Source organism: Xenopus laevis, chromosome 2S, assembly GCF_017654675.1.
Source record: "Xenopus laevis strain J_2021 chromosome 2S, Xenopus_laevis_v10.1, whole genome shotgun sequence".
Classification (NCBI taxonomy): Eukaryota; Metazoa; Chordata; class Amphibia; order Anura; family Pipidae; genus Xenopus; species Xenopus laevis.
The window spans coordinates 142,365,842-142,383,846 of NC_054374.1; the positions used below are offsets into that span (position 1 = coordinate 142,365,842).

At 37.5% G+C, this 18,005-nt stretch overlaps 1 protein-coding gene across 1 annotated transcript in view; it reads right to left on the bottom strand.

Moving 5' to 3' along the window:
* MGC68662 (uncharacterized protein) overlaps nt 1-18,005 on the bottom strand; it is a 74,074-nt gene that overhangs the window by 2,802 nt on the left and 53,267 nt on the right. Inside the window, 5 exon segments of the mRNA NM_001089864.1 lie at nt 6,413-6,492; nt 8,787-8,840; nt 11,071-11,178; nt 12,914-13,081; nt 14,372-14,503. Of these exon segments, the coding sequence (NP_001083333.1) occupies nt 6,413-6,492; nt 8,787-8,840; nt 11,071-11,178; nt 12,914-13,081; nt 14,372-14,503 (542 nt within the window).

The window sequence follows — 18,005 nt, forward strand, 5'->3', positions numbered from 1 at the left end:
ATTACACTTTACAAGTACATTAGAGGACATAATAGACAAATAGCAGGGGACCTTTTTACCCATAAAGTGCATCACCGTACCAAAGGCCACCCCTTCAGACTAGAAGAAAAGAACTTCTATGGCTACTAAAGCAAATAAAGTTCTGTCTTCTCTGGTAAAAAGGCGCTTGAGAGGGACATGATTACACTTTACAAGTACATTAGAGGACATTATAGACAAATAGCAGGGGACCTTTTTACCCATAAAGTGGATCACTGTACCAGAAGCCTCCCCTTCAGACTAGAAGAAAAGAACTTTCATTTGAAGCAACGTTGGGGGTTCTTCACATTCAGGACAGTGAGGTTGTGGAATGCACTGCCGGGTGATGTTGTGATGCCGATTCAGTTAATGCCTTTAAGAATGGCTTGGATGATTTCTTGGACAGACATAATATCAAAGGCTATTGTGATACTAAGCTCTGTAGTTAGTATAGGTATGGGTATATAGAATTTAATTAAAAGTAGGGAGGGGTGTGTGTATGGATGCTGGGTTTTCATTTGGAGGGGCTGAACTTGATGGACTTTGTCTTTTTTCAACCCAATTTAACTATGTAACTATGCAATGTAATGTTGGCTACCTATGGAATGACTCCACAGGTACAGATTATTGGTATATATCACAGTAAAACAGTGGTTAGATTTAATAAGCTATTCATTTGCTCCCTTTTTCACCCCCCCCACGGCACATGAATATCCACATCTGTAATGCAGTCTGTTTAATCACACTCTTGCTACCTGCAAAGTGGGAGACTGTGAAAATAGCACTGATAGGGCAAAGTACAATTATATTAACATTAAATATATGCAATATCCTAATTTAATATCTTTTTTTCTATATCCTTCCAAAGCATGCTGCTTTAAAAATTATAATTAAAAGAAATTCTGAAGTTTGTGCAGGGATTTTCTCATTGATTCTATAAAAAGAATAAATGATGCTATTTAAATGAAAACATTATGGGCAAGTATTTTTTCTAATTCAGGATCAATGCCATACATTATACACTATTTCCAGCTTACACTTTTTTCTGTTCTATAAATACACACGGTTGGTATTTTTCTGCTGTTTGATCTCCCTGTACATTACCCACATGAGCTGCAGTACAATTATACGCGGTTAGTAATGCTGAATGAGAGCAACTGATGTTCCACTTTATTACAGGCTCAAACTCCACGGAGCCAGCAGGAGAAAAATTAAAAATTCATACTTTTATTTAATACATTAAAAGACGGCCGTAAACTGTACTGGGTGCGTTATCTCAAAATGTGGTGAGTTACTCCACTAAAAATATGTATATTGTCCAACGAGATCGCACACCATGATATAAAAGTTAAAAACATAGTGTTTATTTCGTAAGCATAAAAACAGCCAAGGTAAGCTTAAGTATACTCATCCATATAGAGATCTGTGCAACATTTCGGGTGCTTTTTTTAATGGAAACAGTTTGCATATCTCTATTCCCTTTAGTTAAGGGGATCACAGTATGTGTGCACAATAAATATAAAATGCTGTAAATAGGTCCTCGGTCTTGTGAAATGAAACAGATGTGCATCAGAGTTCTAAAAATCAATACATTTTAATGTGGCAAAGGTTTGCAAATGGTGATTTGGACTGCCTTGAGCAACTATACATGCCTGCCTATAACAGCTATGCAGACCAAAAGACTGCATTCATGTATTTGCCTGTGGGGATATATTAACCTGTCTGATTTACATAGGCATTGTCTTATAGGAAAACTAAACATCCAAAATTAATACTTAAGTAACAGATAGTTTATATCATATTAAGTGGCATATTAAAGAATCTTACCAAACTGGAATATATATTTAAGTAAATCTTGCCCTTTTATGTCTCTTGCCTTGAACCACCATTTAGTGATGGTCTCTGTGCTGCCTCAGAGATCACCTGATCAGAAAAACTGCAGCTCTAACTGTAACAGGAAGAAGTGTGGAAGCAAAAGACACAACTCTGTCTGTTAATTGGCTCATGTGACCTAACATGTATGGTTTGTTTGTGTGCACAGTGAATCAAAAGATCCCAGGGGGCAGCCCTTATTTTTTAAAATGTCAGTTTAATATTTATGATTACCCAATGGCACATGCTACTAAAAAAAGTATATTATTATGAAAATGGTTTATTTACATGGAGCAGGGTTTTACATATGAGCTGTTTTATGCAATATTAACCTGTAATTGTTTGGGGGTATAGTTTTCCTTTAAGATTTCAGTTCTGATTGGATGGCAGGCGCTTGTATTCACATAAAATAATCACACACTGAACATTAACATGTCAATGAACTTTGATATTTTTTATATATACAGCAGAACCCCGATTTTACGTCTTCGGGGGGGCTGCAAAAAATTTGCATAAGTTCTGGGAAAACATAAAACCAAGGAAGGAAGGAATGCTGCGAAAGAGAGAGCTATAGATATATAAATATAGATATAGACTTGGGCAAGATACTGGGGGGACATGGCTTTCTTTCCTTGTTTTGTATTTATATCATTAACACTAGCATATAATCAAAAAATGTTTTGGTATTTTTTAAGTGCAAGAATGATGACACTATATTGAGGACTTTGAATTTTGTTCTGTATGATGTGCTGAAATAACTATGGTAATAACCCGTCAATAACTGCCTCAAAGGAGAACTAAACCCTGAAAACAAATATTTTATATATATTTTTATATTTACAGCCTAATGCTTCATGTATCCGAGTTTACCATCTTGGATTTTTAACAGTGTGCTCTGGGATGAGAAGCTAAGCTTAGGGATAGTTACAAAGTATCAAGCAGAAAATGAGCTTTAAAGGGGTGGTTCACCTTTGAGGTAACTTTTAGGGGCCAATTCATTAACTTCGAGTGAAGGATTCAAAGTAAAAAAACTTCGAATTTAGAAGTGTTTTTTGGGCTACTTCGACCACGACTTTGAATCGAAGGATTCAAACTTAAAATCGTTCAACTATTCGACCATTCGATAGTCGAAGACATGTCTCTTTAAGAAAAAACTTTCGACCCCCTAGTTCGCCACCTAAAAGCTACCGAACCCAATGTTAGCCTATGGGGAAGGTCCCCATAGGCTTGGCTAAATTTTTTTGGTCGAAGGATAATCCTTTGATCGTTGGATTAAAATCCTCCGAATCGTTCGATTTGAAGGATTTAATCGTTCGATCGAAAGATTACTCCTTCCATAGTTCGATCGCAGTTTTTGCGCAAAATCCTTCAACTTCGATATTCGAAGGATTTTCATTCCCAGTCGAATATCGAGGGTTAATTAACCCTCGATATTCGACCCTTGATGAATTTGCCCCTTAGTATGTTATATAACATCCAATTCCTAGCAACTTTACAATTGGTCGTTATTTATATAGTTGTAGAACAAGAAGAAGAAGAAGAAGAAGATCAAGAAGTAGTAGTAGTAATAGTAATAGTAGTAGTAGCAGTACTAAGGGTTTGCAATGCTCACACCAAATATGATCACATCATAAATAAAAAAGAATTTGGTGCAAAATATCCTATCTTGTAAAACGGAAATGAATTGGAAGGAAAAAGTATCAAAGCCAGCTAGGTGGTGCTTATTTTTCTATTTGCCTCTTAATAATAAACTACTTACAACTGCTATATTATGCAAAAAAGGCAATCCTAATGTGTTGAAAATCCTTTGTTTCATGTCAAATGTTTACTGTAATGCTCATGAATACTTCTTTTGCTCCTTATTGAAACACTGTATGTTTATCATATTGTCATATACTTGTATTTTATTGAAAATCTCAATAAAAAGAATTTCAAAAGAAAAGAAAAGAAAGAAAATCCTTTGACCGCCCTTCTTTGCAGTTGTGGTGGAAATTGGTGAACGATTCCCTTTTATGCCAGAGACTCACATACTTGGCTAGAGGTTGCATGGAGAAGTTTGAAGTTATATGGGGGACCTTGCTACTGTAGACCTGAAACTAGAGTACTACCTAAGCACAAAATAATTGGAACCCTTGCCTCTCTATAACTCCTTTCTTCTCTCCCTTCCTCCTTCTTTCTTATTCCTCTTCTTGTTTTATGTTTTGAAAATTGAAAAATAAAATCTTATTAATAATAATAGTAAACAGACCCATTAAAAATATCTGTGACAAAGGCATATGGATGAAGTGAATGTACATTAAAGGGGTTCTTCACCTTTGAAGGTGTGGTTCACCTTTAAGCTAACTTTTAATGGCCAATTCTAAGCAACTTTTCAATTGGACTTCATTATCATGATTTATTTTTTATATATTTTTTTTTAATTATTTGCCTTATTCTTCTGACTCTTTCTAGCTTTCAAATGGGGGTCACTGACCCCATCTAAAAACATACGCTCTGTAAGGCTACATACAAATGTATTGTTATTGCTACTTTTTATTACTCATCTTTCTCAGTTTCTTATTCAAATCAATTCATGGTTTCCAGGGAAATGTGGGCCCTAGCAATGAGATTGCTGAAATTGCAAACTAGAGAGCTGCTGAATAAAAAGCTAAATAACTCCAAAACCACAAATAAAAAAGAATGAAAACCAACTGCAAATTGTCTCAGAATATCATTCTTACTAAAAGTAAATTTAAAGGTGAACAACCTCTTTCAAACCACTTTTAGTAGGATGTAGAGAGCAAAATTCTGACATAATATCGAATTGGGTTTCATCTTTATTTTTTTGATTTAATATCTAATGACACCCATTTGAAAGTCCGAAGAAGGCAAATAATTCAAAAACTATAAGGAAAAAAATTAGCCATTCTATAATGTACTAAAAATTAACTTAAAGGTGAGCCACCCCTTTATTACAATTGTATATGGGAAATTTACAAAGCCAGGTTGTTACCACCAATGCTTGTCACCAATTTCTTCAAACCTTTTCAGGGCTTTCTAAACTTCAGTTGATCAAAATACAGGGATCAGATACCAAAGAACTTTCATAAAGACGCACAACACATATAAAAGGACGTGAGGGTGAACAGGTGAGGTGCAAGAGGATAAAGGTTATGAGAATATGAATATGAACAGAGGGTGAACAAGATGACAGAAGGCTGAGAAACTGAGAGAACAAAGCGACTTTGAAATGTAGAAGAGAAGTGGCTGGAAGATTAGAAAAGATGAAAACATTCCTTTAGGAACCAGTAACTGTAAGGGGCAGATGTATCAAAGGTCGAATTTCGAAGTTACGTGAACTTTTTTCAACTCAAATAAATTACTCACAACTCGAATGGGAGGTTATTTATGAAAAAACTTGAATGCCTAATATTCGACCTAATACAAACGACACGAAAATTCCAATCAAGTTTTCCTTGAAAAAATTTGAATGTAAGGAAGGCAATTAACATCTTCAAATGGTTCATTGACTTGAACTTGAACTTGGCAAGGTTTTTCATGTCGAATACACGTATTAGGGATGAATCCAGGATTCAGTTCAGTATTCGGCCTGGATTCAGCCGAATCCTTGTGCCTGCTGAATCGAATCCTTTAAATCATCAAATTTTAAGATGCGCATGGCTGTCTTTTTCCTTCTCCCTCGCTAATTTGCATATGCAAATCAGGAACTCGGTTCTGATTCTGTTCGGTATTTGGCCAAATCCTTAAAGGATTCAGGGGTTCAACCAAATCAAAAAAGTGGATCCTTAATCGAACTGTTTCGAGGTTCGAGCTGTGATAAATTCAAATTTGAGTTGAAATTCGTATTTGTGAGTTTTAACCAAAAAAAAAAAAACATCTGAAAATTCAAATTTACCATTTTAACCTTAATAAATCTGCCCGTTAATATTGGGGATTAACCTGCTACAATAGTATTAATCTGTTTTATAAATATCCAAGCCTTTAATTCATAACTGTGTGACTTGTTACATACACAACCATTTTAACTGGGGAATAAATGTAAATTCCTTTGTTGAAATAAATAAGAATTTACACACGAATTTTGAAAATTACCAATTAAATGCATTTCCCCTCATTTATAAAGTAACCTATTTGGAAGATTAAAAAAAAATTGCCACTACCTAGAGACGGACGCTTACAGTTTACCCAGATGGACACCTTAGAGTCCGTCCTGAACTCTAACTGGCTACCAGCAATCCAATTGCAATTATTTATGTACTGCTAATTGTAAAAAACAAGAAGCCTTGACCTGCATTCAGTTTATTTAAAAAAAAAACAAAAAAATTTGAAACAACATAAGTACGAGTGGATGGTGGGTGGGATGGACAGAAAGACAGACTTCTGTAAGGGAAAAGTAAGCAGCACAAGGGGCAGGATAAGAGGGGATGGGGTTGTTTATAAATACACATCTTTTATATATGCAAACAAATCAGAAGTAGCTACATAGCAATAGCAAGCTGTAGAGAAGAAAGCATTCACTTACTTTACTGTGGCACTTAAAAAGTAGTTCAGCTGTGGCATTTGCAAGTTGTCAGGAGCCGACAGGTAACGGTCAAATTGCACCTACAAGTACAAACCATATTTATTACTATATATTAACAGCAGCCGCCATAACTTACTGCTTCTGATTGCACTTCCAACATATTAGCTTTAGTGGAAAGCAAGATACACATGCAAGGAAGCATCTCATTAGAAGGCACTAGTTTTAGTTTAGAATATATGTAAGGTAATCAGTTCCAGCTTTGTATGTATATGGATGCACATTATATTGACTTTGGCTGCACCTAACAATGAATGCTACCTCCTCTATCAAAATCCTATTTTTTTCTTTATTATGATCTTTATGGGATTTCAATATTTTATTTTAAACAGGGGTATATTTAGCAAATAGTCAGTCCAGGGTCTGTGCCTAGGGCAGCTGCTTTAAAGGAAAACTAAACCCTAAAAATGAATGTGGCTAAAAATGCCATATTTTATATACTGAACTTATTGCACCAGCCTAAAGTTTCAGCTTGTCAATAGCAGCAATGATCCAGGACTTCAAACTTGTCACAGGGGGTCACCATCTTGGAAAGTGTCTGCGACACTCACAAGCTCAGTGGGCTCTGAGCAGCTGTTGTGAAGCTAAGCTTAGGGGTCGTCACTAATTATCCAGCAGAAAATGAGGTTTGTCTGTAATATAAGCTGATGCTACAGGGCTGATTATTAAATGCTGATGCTAATTGCACTGGTTTTTGTGCTGCTATGTAGTAATTATCTGTATTAATTACTGATCAGCCTTATATTGTGAAATTCTATGTGTACTGTATATTGAGTTGATCCCTAAGCTCAGTAAGTGACAGCAGCACAGAGCATGTGCAGTGAATCAGCAGAAAAGAAGATGGGGAGCTACTGGGGCATCTTTGGAGACACAGATCTTTACTGCTAAAGGGTTGTGGTTGCCTTGGGCTGATACAGAAGCACAAAACATAATGTACAACATTTTTAGCTACTTCTTCAGTTAAGCTTTAGTTCTCCTTTAAGGGGTGAGCCTTGAATGCCTAAATGGCACAAAAAAAACCCAACAACACCACTTTGCCATGCTGCTGGATGCTTTCTTATCAAATCAAGCTGCAGAGGTGGGGGGTTTCTCTAGCGGGGAGTAGGGAAGTGATGTCAAAAGTCATGAGAGTTGCTCTGTGATGTCATGCAGAAGGACGCTCTCACAGGTCCGGTGCCTAGGACAGCACAGGTCCTGAGTGCACTACGGATTATAAAAACATAATACATTCTAATATTGAAAGGCAAACCTGCATATCGTGACTTTCAGGCAATACGTAATTGATTTCTATGTGGGCTGGCTAGCTGTCTGTCAAGCCAGTAAGTAACATTACTAGAGGCAGATGAGTTTGGAAGACATGTGGCTACTCCTGAAAGTCATGCAGTTATTTTTGGAGGAGGCTGCTTCAGTATCAGTATTATCATATATGGCCCCACTATATATCTGCAGAGATGTAGAAACTCACAATGAGTATGCTGCTTTACTTGGACAGCCTTCAAGTAACTGTCATTTGACAGCAATGTTAAAGGAAAACTATACCCCCAAAATGAACACTTAAGCAACAGATAGTTCATATCATATTAAGTGACATATTAAAGAATCTTACCAAGCTGGAATATATATTTAAGTAAATATTGCCCTTTTACATCTCTTGCCTTGAGCCACCATTTAGTGATGGTCTGTGTGCTGTCTCAGAGATCACCTGACCAGAAATACTACAACTCTAACTGTAACAGGAAGAAGTGTGAAAGCAAAAGACACAACTCTGTCTGTTAATTGGCTCATGTGACCTAACATGTATGGTTTGTTGGTTTGTTTGTGAGTACAGTGAATCCTACGATCCCAGGGGGCGGCCCTTATTTTTTAAAATGGCAATGTTCTATTTATGATTACCCAATGGCACATACTACTAGAAAAGTATATTATTATGAAAATGGTTTATTTACATGAAGCAGGATTTGAGCTGTTTTATGCAATATGTTTTTATAGAGACCTACATTGTTTGGGGGGTATAGTTTTCCTTTAATTGTGGCATTGTGGTGGTGAACCATGTTTGGCAGTGATGATGCATTTAATACAGAATCCCCAGAATGTTGAGGGCTCTTATAGATACCTTGCTCAAAGTGCTTCGAGTGAAGGGGAAAATAACCAGACTGCTTAATGAGGGCAAAACACATTACAGTAATTAATTAGGCTGTCCTATGATTTGAAACATACTGTAGTTATTTAATTGTATTATGCGTTTTGAGTTTAAAACATTAACCAAAAAGTAGAAGCTATTGCAAGCATTGTCCGTTGATAATACAGAAGAATATACCATAGCAGCCTTGAGGGATACAGAATCCATACTGGGTAGGTTTGATAGTGGCCCCTGCAAAGAAAAAGATGTAAAATGGGTTAGCTAGATTTTTTTACTCATTGCAAATGTATTGCACAAAGGTTTGCTTTTTGGGAGCAATTCCATCTAAATAAAAACCTAAGATGAATTTTTGGTCTTTATTTAACACCTAATTTTCTATTTATACGGTTTTACAAAACTAAGGGGAAAGGCACCAAGGACAATTTTGGGAGCTTTGAAGTAAATGTTAAATTAAGTGCTCTCCATTGCCCACTAAGTAAATTAACAGAGAAACACCACCACGGAGAACCCGGCTACACTGTGTTACTTGCAATTGTTATATTATGCAAAAAAAGGCAATATTGCAACATTGGAAATCCATGGGGCCACCTGCGTTGAACTTCTGGAAGAAACTTATTAATGACTCCTTACGCAAGCAGAAACTTTTATACCAGGCCCGGGGGATGCCCTGATAAATTTGAAACCATTTGAGGACCATGGCTGGAGGTGAATGCAACACTTTAACAGTGCCCCAGAAATCAGTTAGAAAAGCATGGCTGATGCAGTTGTGTAATGTTCTCAGCTTGGGAAGTTCTCTGCAGTGCTTCTCTTCTCTCACTCTTATCTCTTCCTTTCCCTATCTTAACTAAAGGGACTATTCCCCTCTATATTGCTAAAATTGAAATACACAAAGAAAAAATAAAACAAACCGACAGAAAATGTTGATGCAAACACTTGGCGGGATTTGCTTAATTGGGAGCACGGTGGTCGACATTTCCAAGACACGAAAGCTTATCAGTTGATTTCCATAGGGGTAATTGGATTTGGCAAGGTCTCCTGAGTAGCGATGAGTGAATGTATTCGCCAGCCATGGATCTGCGGCGAAATTCCGCATTTCATCATGTGCAAGTGCGGCAAAAAGATTTGCAGAGAAAAAACATCCATAAGAAAAACGCCAATTGACTTTAATGCATTAGGACAAAAAAGTTGCAATAAGAAAAAAACGCCCATTGACTTTAATGCATTAGGACAAAAGTCCGTCATAAGAAAAAACACCCATTAACTTTAATGCATTAGGAGAAAAAAAGTCGCCATAAGAAAAAACTCCCATTGACTTTAATGCATTCGGACAAAAAAGTTGCAATAAGAAAAATGCCCATTGACTTTAATGCATTAGGACAAAATTCCGTCATAAGAAAAAACGCCCATTAACTTTAATGCATTAGGACAAAAAAGTTGCAATAAGAAAAAAACGCCCATTGACTTTAATGCATTAGGACAAAAGTCCGTCATAAGAAAAAACGCCCATTAACTTTAATGCATTAGGACAAAAAAGTTGCAATAAGAAAAAAACGCCCATTGACTTTAATGCATTAGGACAAAAGTCCATCATAAGAAAAAACCCCCATTGACTTTAATGCATTAGGACAAAAGTCCGCCATAAGAAAAAACGCCCATTGACTTTAATGCATTAGGAGAAAAAAGTCACAATAAGAAAAAACGCCAATTGACTTGAATACATTAGGACAAAAAAGTCGACATAAGAAAAAACGTTCATTGACTGTAATGCATTTGGAGCGAGAAAAATTGTTGCTTGCGTAAAAACGCCCATTGACTTCAAAGTGTTTTGGGAATTTTTCGGCGAATCGGGACAGATTCGCTCATCACTACTCCTGAGCTACTAAAAACCAAAGCTACCAAAGCACCCAAAATTGCCCTTGTGCCATTACCCAAAAGTAAGTGGAAATATTCCATAAACAGAGGAATTCACAGTTTAAACCAAATTTTAAATTAAAACAAATGGCTATAATTTATTTTTCAAAACCTCTGTAATTATTTTTTAATTATTGTACAATAACCACTAGTAATGCAGCACACAATCCGATGCAGACATCCCCCACGCTCTCCACCTCAACTGTGCAACTCAGTCCCACAAAAAAGAAAGCACCAGAGGGTGAAGACTGCAAATGATCCCTGTCCTTACCAACTGTGTTGAGTACTGCGCCTTTCCCCAGATTTATAATTTTTATCTTACAACCTGCAGGGAGTACTAGGTAAAAGGTAAAATATCTAGGTAAAATATCAGGGTCATGATTTTATGCACTATAATGCTCTAGCACTTTGGTTTATTAATGCCCCCCAAACCTAAGATGGTCTCTCAGTGCAAAGAAACGTAATAGATTAGCTCAGGGGATTTTTATATGATAATGTCAACTGCATTCCCCTTGAAGTATTTCATAATAGTGTACATGGATGGACTTACCTGCTCAGGCTTGTGTTGTTGTACACAGCTATATATCTGACTTAGTCCAGCTCTTGTTAATACATATGAGGCTTGTTCATTTACAAGAGTGTCCAAATGTGCTTCAATCTGCGGATCAAGGCAAGAGACATACATGAGATTGTGATGGGACAGTGAGAAGGCAGGCAATTACCTGAACTCTAGTGAACAGCACAATTAAGGATCCTTGGATGCAACCTTTAGGGCAGAGACACACAGTCAGATTCGAGGAGATTAGTCGCCCGGCGACAAATCTCATCTTCTTCAGGGCGACTAATCTCCCCAAACTGCGGGATGGCACTCGGAGCGCTTCGTTTTCCGAAGTTCCCTAATGAGGAAACTTCACGTGACTCCGGAAAACAAATTGATCCGAGTACAATCCCACCTGTGATTTTTACTCTAGCCAGTGGGAAGGCAGAGGAAGGTAGTTCAGGGAGATAAGTCGCCCGAAGAATAGGAGATTTGTCGCTGGGCGACTAATGCCAAATCTGACTGTGTGCCTCTGCCCTTAGGGTAAGAGCCAATATGTGTCCTTTTTATAAACTTGGCTTTCCAATGAAACTATAATTCTGTGGCCACTTTCTGAAGGGTTTGATCTCTGCCCTTATAGCTGCTATGTAAAACAACTTGCCTTTCTGGAGTATTTTAAAAGGCCTATACCTAATCTCTGTGAGCATGCAGACCCTGTGATATTGGTTTCCATACTGCACACATCACTGGGGCAACTATGCCTCTTAAATCTAAGATGGCAAATTCCCCCCTCAAAATGAGCTTTGTTGCTATAGATATTTAGATTAAGGGGCAGATTTATTAAGAGTCGTATAGTAAATTGTAATTTTTGAATTATTTTTAGGTGTTAAAATTGACACATTCTAATTTTAATCACCCAATTACTGGATGGCCATCTCCCAAAGACTCCTTTTAATTATTCAATTCACATTTTTTAAAAATGATTTCCTTTTCCTCTCTAATAATAAAACAGCACCTGGTACTTGATCCCAACTACGATATTATTCATTCTTATTGAAGTAAAAACGGGTATATTTAACGTTAAAATAATTTTTTTGTAGACTTAAGGTAGGAAGATGCAAATTTCAGAAAGACCACTTATCTGTAAACCCAGAGATCCCGAGCATTCTGGATAACAGGTCCCATAAATGTACTGTATATTAAATACTGGAATGCAAATTACACTGATTGTTAATGGCTCATGGGATGAATTATTTTACAAACATGCACAAACATACACAACACATAATTGCGTATACAGGTATGGGACCTGTTATCCAGAATGCTTGGGACCTGGGGTTTTACGGATAACGGATCTTTCCGTAATTTGGGTCTTCATACCTTAAGTCTACTAGAAATTAATTTAAACATTAAATAAACCCAGTAGGCTGGTTATGCTTCCAATAAGGATTAATTATATCTTAGTTGGGATCAAGTACAAGCTACTTTTTTATTAATACAGAGAAAAAGGAAATAATTTTTAAAAATTTGGAATATTCGGAGTCTATGGGAGACAGCCATTCCGTAATTCGGAGCTTTCTGGATATCGGGTTTCCGGATAAGGGATCCTATACCTGTATAAAGTATTTTGTATTTTACGTGCAAAAAATCTGAAATCCAGGCTATACCTATAGCTTTTTAGCTTCTTCCCAATTCTTTTAATACTTAATTTCTATGTAAACCCCATCCTAAGCCCAACCAGAACATGAATCACGGATAAAAACACATCAGTATTAAGAGGAACACTTAGCTGACTCCAGATGCGATCACCTTATTAAATGCAGTATAGGCAATTTAACACGGGAGAAAGCCTTACTTGGAACTGCAACATCTCCAGGCGCTTGTCTGTAAACTCAAATAGAGCAAGTGTTGTCTTCATCATGTAGAGGCAATTGACCATGTAAGTGGCCATGTCAGCTGTTCCTAAATTACTGGCAGACACTGTGCACATCTGTAGTAATGGATCCAACACACAGGACAGGGCCTAAAAGGACAACCATCAAAGCAAAGAACATGAAGCTGCCCTTTATTCTCACTTCAGTGTGGGCGTTGTTTAGTCACAGGCTACCAGTGAAAATCATTTCAAGCCATAAAATAGATATTTTGTTTAAAGGTTTATTTGATCTATTTTCTATTCCTGCTTGGCTTCTGCTATGCTTATTACATATTTTACTTTGCTATGCAGCAGCTATGCAAGCCTTTGCACTATATACAAATAGGTCTGGATGCTTGCAAGCTGCTGCCTTTTAACATTTACCTCTGCACTGTGAAAATATTACCAAAGACAACCAGGACCATTTAAATGAAAGAGCCTGCAGGCCAAATGCTTTTTATACAGGTCATAAAATGACTTCTGACATCCTTATATTTTAAAATAATGATGACATCACCAAGTACTGTTCATAAATGATGACATCACTGTTCATAACTATATATTTTAGATGCTATTCAAGGTTTGTTTGTGTGTGTATGTATGTATGTATGTATGTATGTATGTATGTATGTATGTATGTATGTATGTATGTATGTATATATATATATATATATATATATATATATATATATATATATATATATATGTGATATGAGTGTGGAATAAAAAATTTTCACGTTGAACTATTGGAAATAGCTGTGAGTGCTTTGGTGTGTGTATATATATATATATATATATATATATTTTTTTTTTTTTTTTTTAATTTTTTTTAAACTCCAATCGCAGAAAGCACTCACGGTATCATATTTTCATAAAAGAAAAAAAGTCTTTATTCCTCCAACTAAATATCCACAAGGGACCGACATCTGGATCTTGTGAAACGCGACATACATATGGTGTTCAATAGTGCAACATTTAGAGGTTATGGAATTTTGAGTCAGTGTTAGATTAGCCTGGTCAGGTAGGTGTTAAGCTTGGGGGTAAAAGAGGCGATTGAGCCCTTTGACCCTGCCTCGAGTTACATTGTGGGGTTAAGGCCCTGATCTAGCTCCAGTTCAACCGAGAGAGCCCAAATCTTTGGGCATATACGTGTGAGCTTGTACAGAAGAATAAGTCCCTCCCCTATGCTGCCAAAGTAGCCCGCCTGGTGATTTCCAGAATTATGCAATTTCTTTTGTGTGTGTACAAACATAAGATTGACATTAGTCATAGTTTTGACATAGTTTTCCTTTTAACGGGTAGTTCAGTTTGATGCTTCCTGTAAGAGGATTTACATTTTCTTCCTTTCTCCTCTTAAACTGGTTAAAACATACACAAAAACAGTTAAAGAATGATTGATACCTGTACAAAATCAGCCTGCCGTGCATCGAGTGGAACAACAGAAGAGTCATGGGAGACAAGAACCTCCCGCAATAATGTAAGCGTCTGGTTTAAAGCAGAACTCGGCCCGAGATCGGCGGGGGGCAGCTCCACCTAAAGAGAATTCCCAATATTACTTACAAGTCTTTTACACAACCAATTACCGCAGACACAGGGAATGAGGAACATTAAGTACCTGGGCGGCAAGAGTTAGATAAAAATAAAAAAAATCTACGATACCGCCGTTATCAGAAAGAAAACCAGCAAACCGTAATGTGTGGGTTGACCTAAAACCCACGGGGACCCATGAGTTCACTGCCAGATGGGGGGGGGGGAGTTCAGGTTGAAATTTGGGTGACCATTGGGGGTTGGGGATGATTGCGAATCAGACTGGGTAAGTACTCTCTGCTCCAAAAGACTCCTTGGCTGGGAACCTGAGATGCACACGGAAGTAACATACAGAGCAAGAGTTGGGCGCGGGTACTACCATGGCAATATTTTGTGGGTTAAGTTTGGGTGCAGGTTGAGTTTTTCCTGATCCACACATCACTACCAACTACATGGAGAGAAGCACTCATTTACTTATTATGTGAAGATAGATAATTCTTTAATTAAAACTGTACAGTACTCATTTTCTTGAATTTCTTTTTCAGTGCACCACTGTGCCAGGAGTATGGTGCACAAAGTACCTACTGCAGCCTGTATGTGTACCAGATATCAGCAGCACAAAGGCGACAGTGACATTGGTTGGTGTGTTCCATATGGAAAGGCAATCATACAGCATGTGCTACTGAAGTGTGGAAGAAAAGGTGAAAATGAGGCTCTTTAAGACTGTAGTGATTTCACAGGAGCACCAGTTCTGGATTATGTTATTTGTGCACCACATGTCCCTCTGTTAGTAAGGAATGGAAAGAAAGACAAAATTGTGGCATGACACATAAAACATAGCTAGTCCAACTGCAGTGTTAACATAGGTTTAGCAATAAGCATCTTTAATATATAAAGGCCTCTATTGTCTGGCAGACATTTAAAGTGGAGCGGAGTGCAGCATTTTAGCACTTTTTGTACTGAAATAAACACAAATTATAGGCATTACAAGTTAAGTAAAGATGGCCATATGTGGCCAGATCCTGTAACTTGGCGAGGTCACCAAAAGAGAATCTGTTCCAGATTTGACCACCCACATGCTGATCCAATCACTAGCCCTACAATTTGATCATCCACTGGGGCCTACAGAGACATTTTCGAATATGGCTGTATCAATACACAAATGAACTTCTCGTTCAACAGGCTTTTCAAACAACTGCATTGATATTTGACCAATGAGTAGATTATCTGCCAACACTGAAGGGACTAAATCTGAAGCTGCCAGGTCTGAAGTGGCTGAACCTGAAGCTGCAGAGTCTAAAGGGGCCAAATCAGCAGCTTACATCTGCCTGTGTATGGCCACCTACAGTTTCTTTAAAGTTCAGCAGAGGCTTTAAACAACTGCAATCAGCCCCTTTGCGATATATTACAGACACTCATGAGCCCTTGGGTGCAGCATACATAATATTTTCTATTATCTACCAGTTTTTCATGCTTTCCCAAATACATCCACATGGATAAACATCGACAAAGCAAAAATGAAGGAAAAATGGAAAATAAAATGGTAACCCTTCCTTGACACAATGAGCTCTGTCTGAAATAGACATGAAAAACACTTTAATGCATTTTGTTCAAATTAAACCCAATATATCTCTGAACATGGAACAGATTAAGACTAAGAACAGCTTGTCCAGAGAGCAATCAATACTAATAAAAAACCAACATGAAGATCATCGTGTGCCACATACCATGTAAATATCTAGCAGCAATGATAAACTGTGGGAAGGGGCTCTTGTCATCCCAATATATACTATTATAAACTATTATTATTATTATCGTACATTAAGTTTAATAGAAAATCATGCAAACATTAAATACACCCAATATACTGGTTTTGCTTCCATTCAAGGAGAAATCAACCCATTTGTAAAAAAAACCAAGTACCCCTCGGCCCAGGTAGACCACCCTCCTCCCTCCCTCCTACCCACAGGCTAATTGCCCCGCCGGGGAAATGCCCCATCCTTTATACTTACCCTTCTGCCATCGGAGATGCATGCATCCATCTTCCGGGTCCTCTGTAAGCTGACTGGGCAATTTCCGTGCAATTCTGTGCATGCGCAGTTGTCGCAAACTAGGCAACCTGCTCCAACTGCGCATGCGCCGATATACCAATCTCCCAGTCAGCTTACAGAGGACTTGAAAAATGGATGAGTGGAACTCCGCTGGCAGAATCTGCGCCGAGGGGTAAGTATGAAGTATGGGGCATTTCCTGGGGGGGGGGCAGTTAGCCTGGGGGGGAGGAGGGAGGTCTACCTGGGGTGGGGGGGTACTCAGTTTTTTACAAATGGGTTGAATTCTCCTTTAAGGATTAATTGGGATAGTTGGGATCAAGTACAAGGTACGGTTTTATTATTACAGAGAAAAGGGAAATCATTTCTAAAAATTTGGATTATTTGATTATAATGGAGTTTATGGGAGATGGCTATTCTGTAATTCGGAGCTTTCTGGATAACAGGTTTACAATACCTGCATTAATATATATATATATATATATATATATATATATATATATATATATATATATATATATATATATATATATGTATATGCACGGTCAATTAAAAATGCATATGTTTGGTAAGGACCAGCACTCTCTTGCACTCAATTTAAAACAATAAAACTATTTCACATATCATTTGTGTCCAATGTTTCGGTCCACACTGGGACCATTTTTACAGTGGTTATGGGTATTAAAGATTTGTACACGTTACTATTTGTCATCTTTGACAAATGGCCCAGTGTGGGCAGAAACATTGGACACAAGTGGTATGTGAAATAAGTACAGTTTGTAATATGTAAAGTAATAATGTAAAGAGTCCTGGTCCTTACCGTACGTGTAAAAATTAAAACATGTAATTAAAACAGTGTTAATCACAATGATGTTTGATACCTGTCTGTCTGCAGGTTTAAAACGAAAAGTTTTTTATTTATATAGTGCCAACAAGCTCCCAACAGAGATGTTACATCATTCACACCAGTCCATGCCCTGATGGATCTTTCAATACAATGTCACATTTACACACATTAAGGTCAATATTATCAGGAATGAATTAACTTGTCTTTATGTTTCTGGTGTGTGGAAGGACCCAGAGAAGACACATGCAAGCAAAGGGAGACTATACAAACTTCTTGTCATGGCTGGAATTGAACTTAAGACCCCAGTGCAGCAAGGTTAACCACTCTGCTATTTTGGTAATGAAATATTATATATGAAGATGTATAGGGCTATTATAACATAGTCAACATTTTATTTAGTTCTTCGCATCAGCGCTTTTGAGTCTCTGGGGGGTGCCTGGCTTCAATTATGCACCCACTTAAAGGAGAAACAAAGACATAACATAAAAAACCCTACCCCCTACCCTTTGTAGACCCCCCTCCCTCCTCCCCCCCCCCCAGCCTTCTCCCCCCAGCCTAGGTGGTACGCAGGGCAAATGCCCCTAACTTTTTACTTACCCCTCGGTGAAGATTC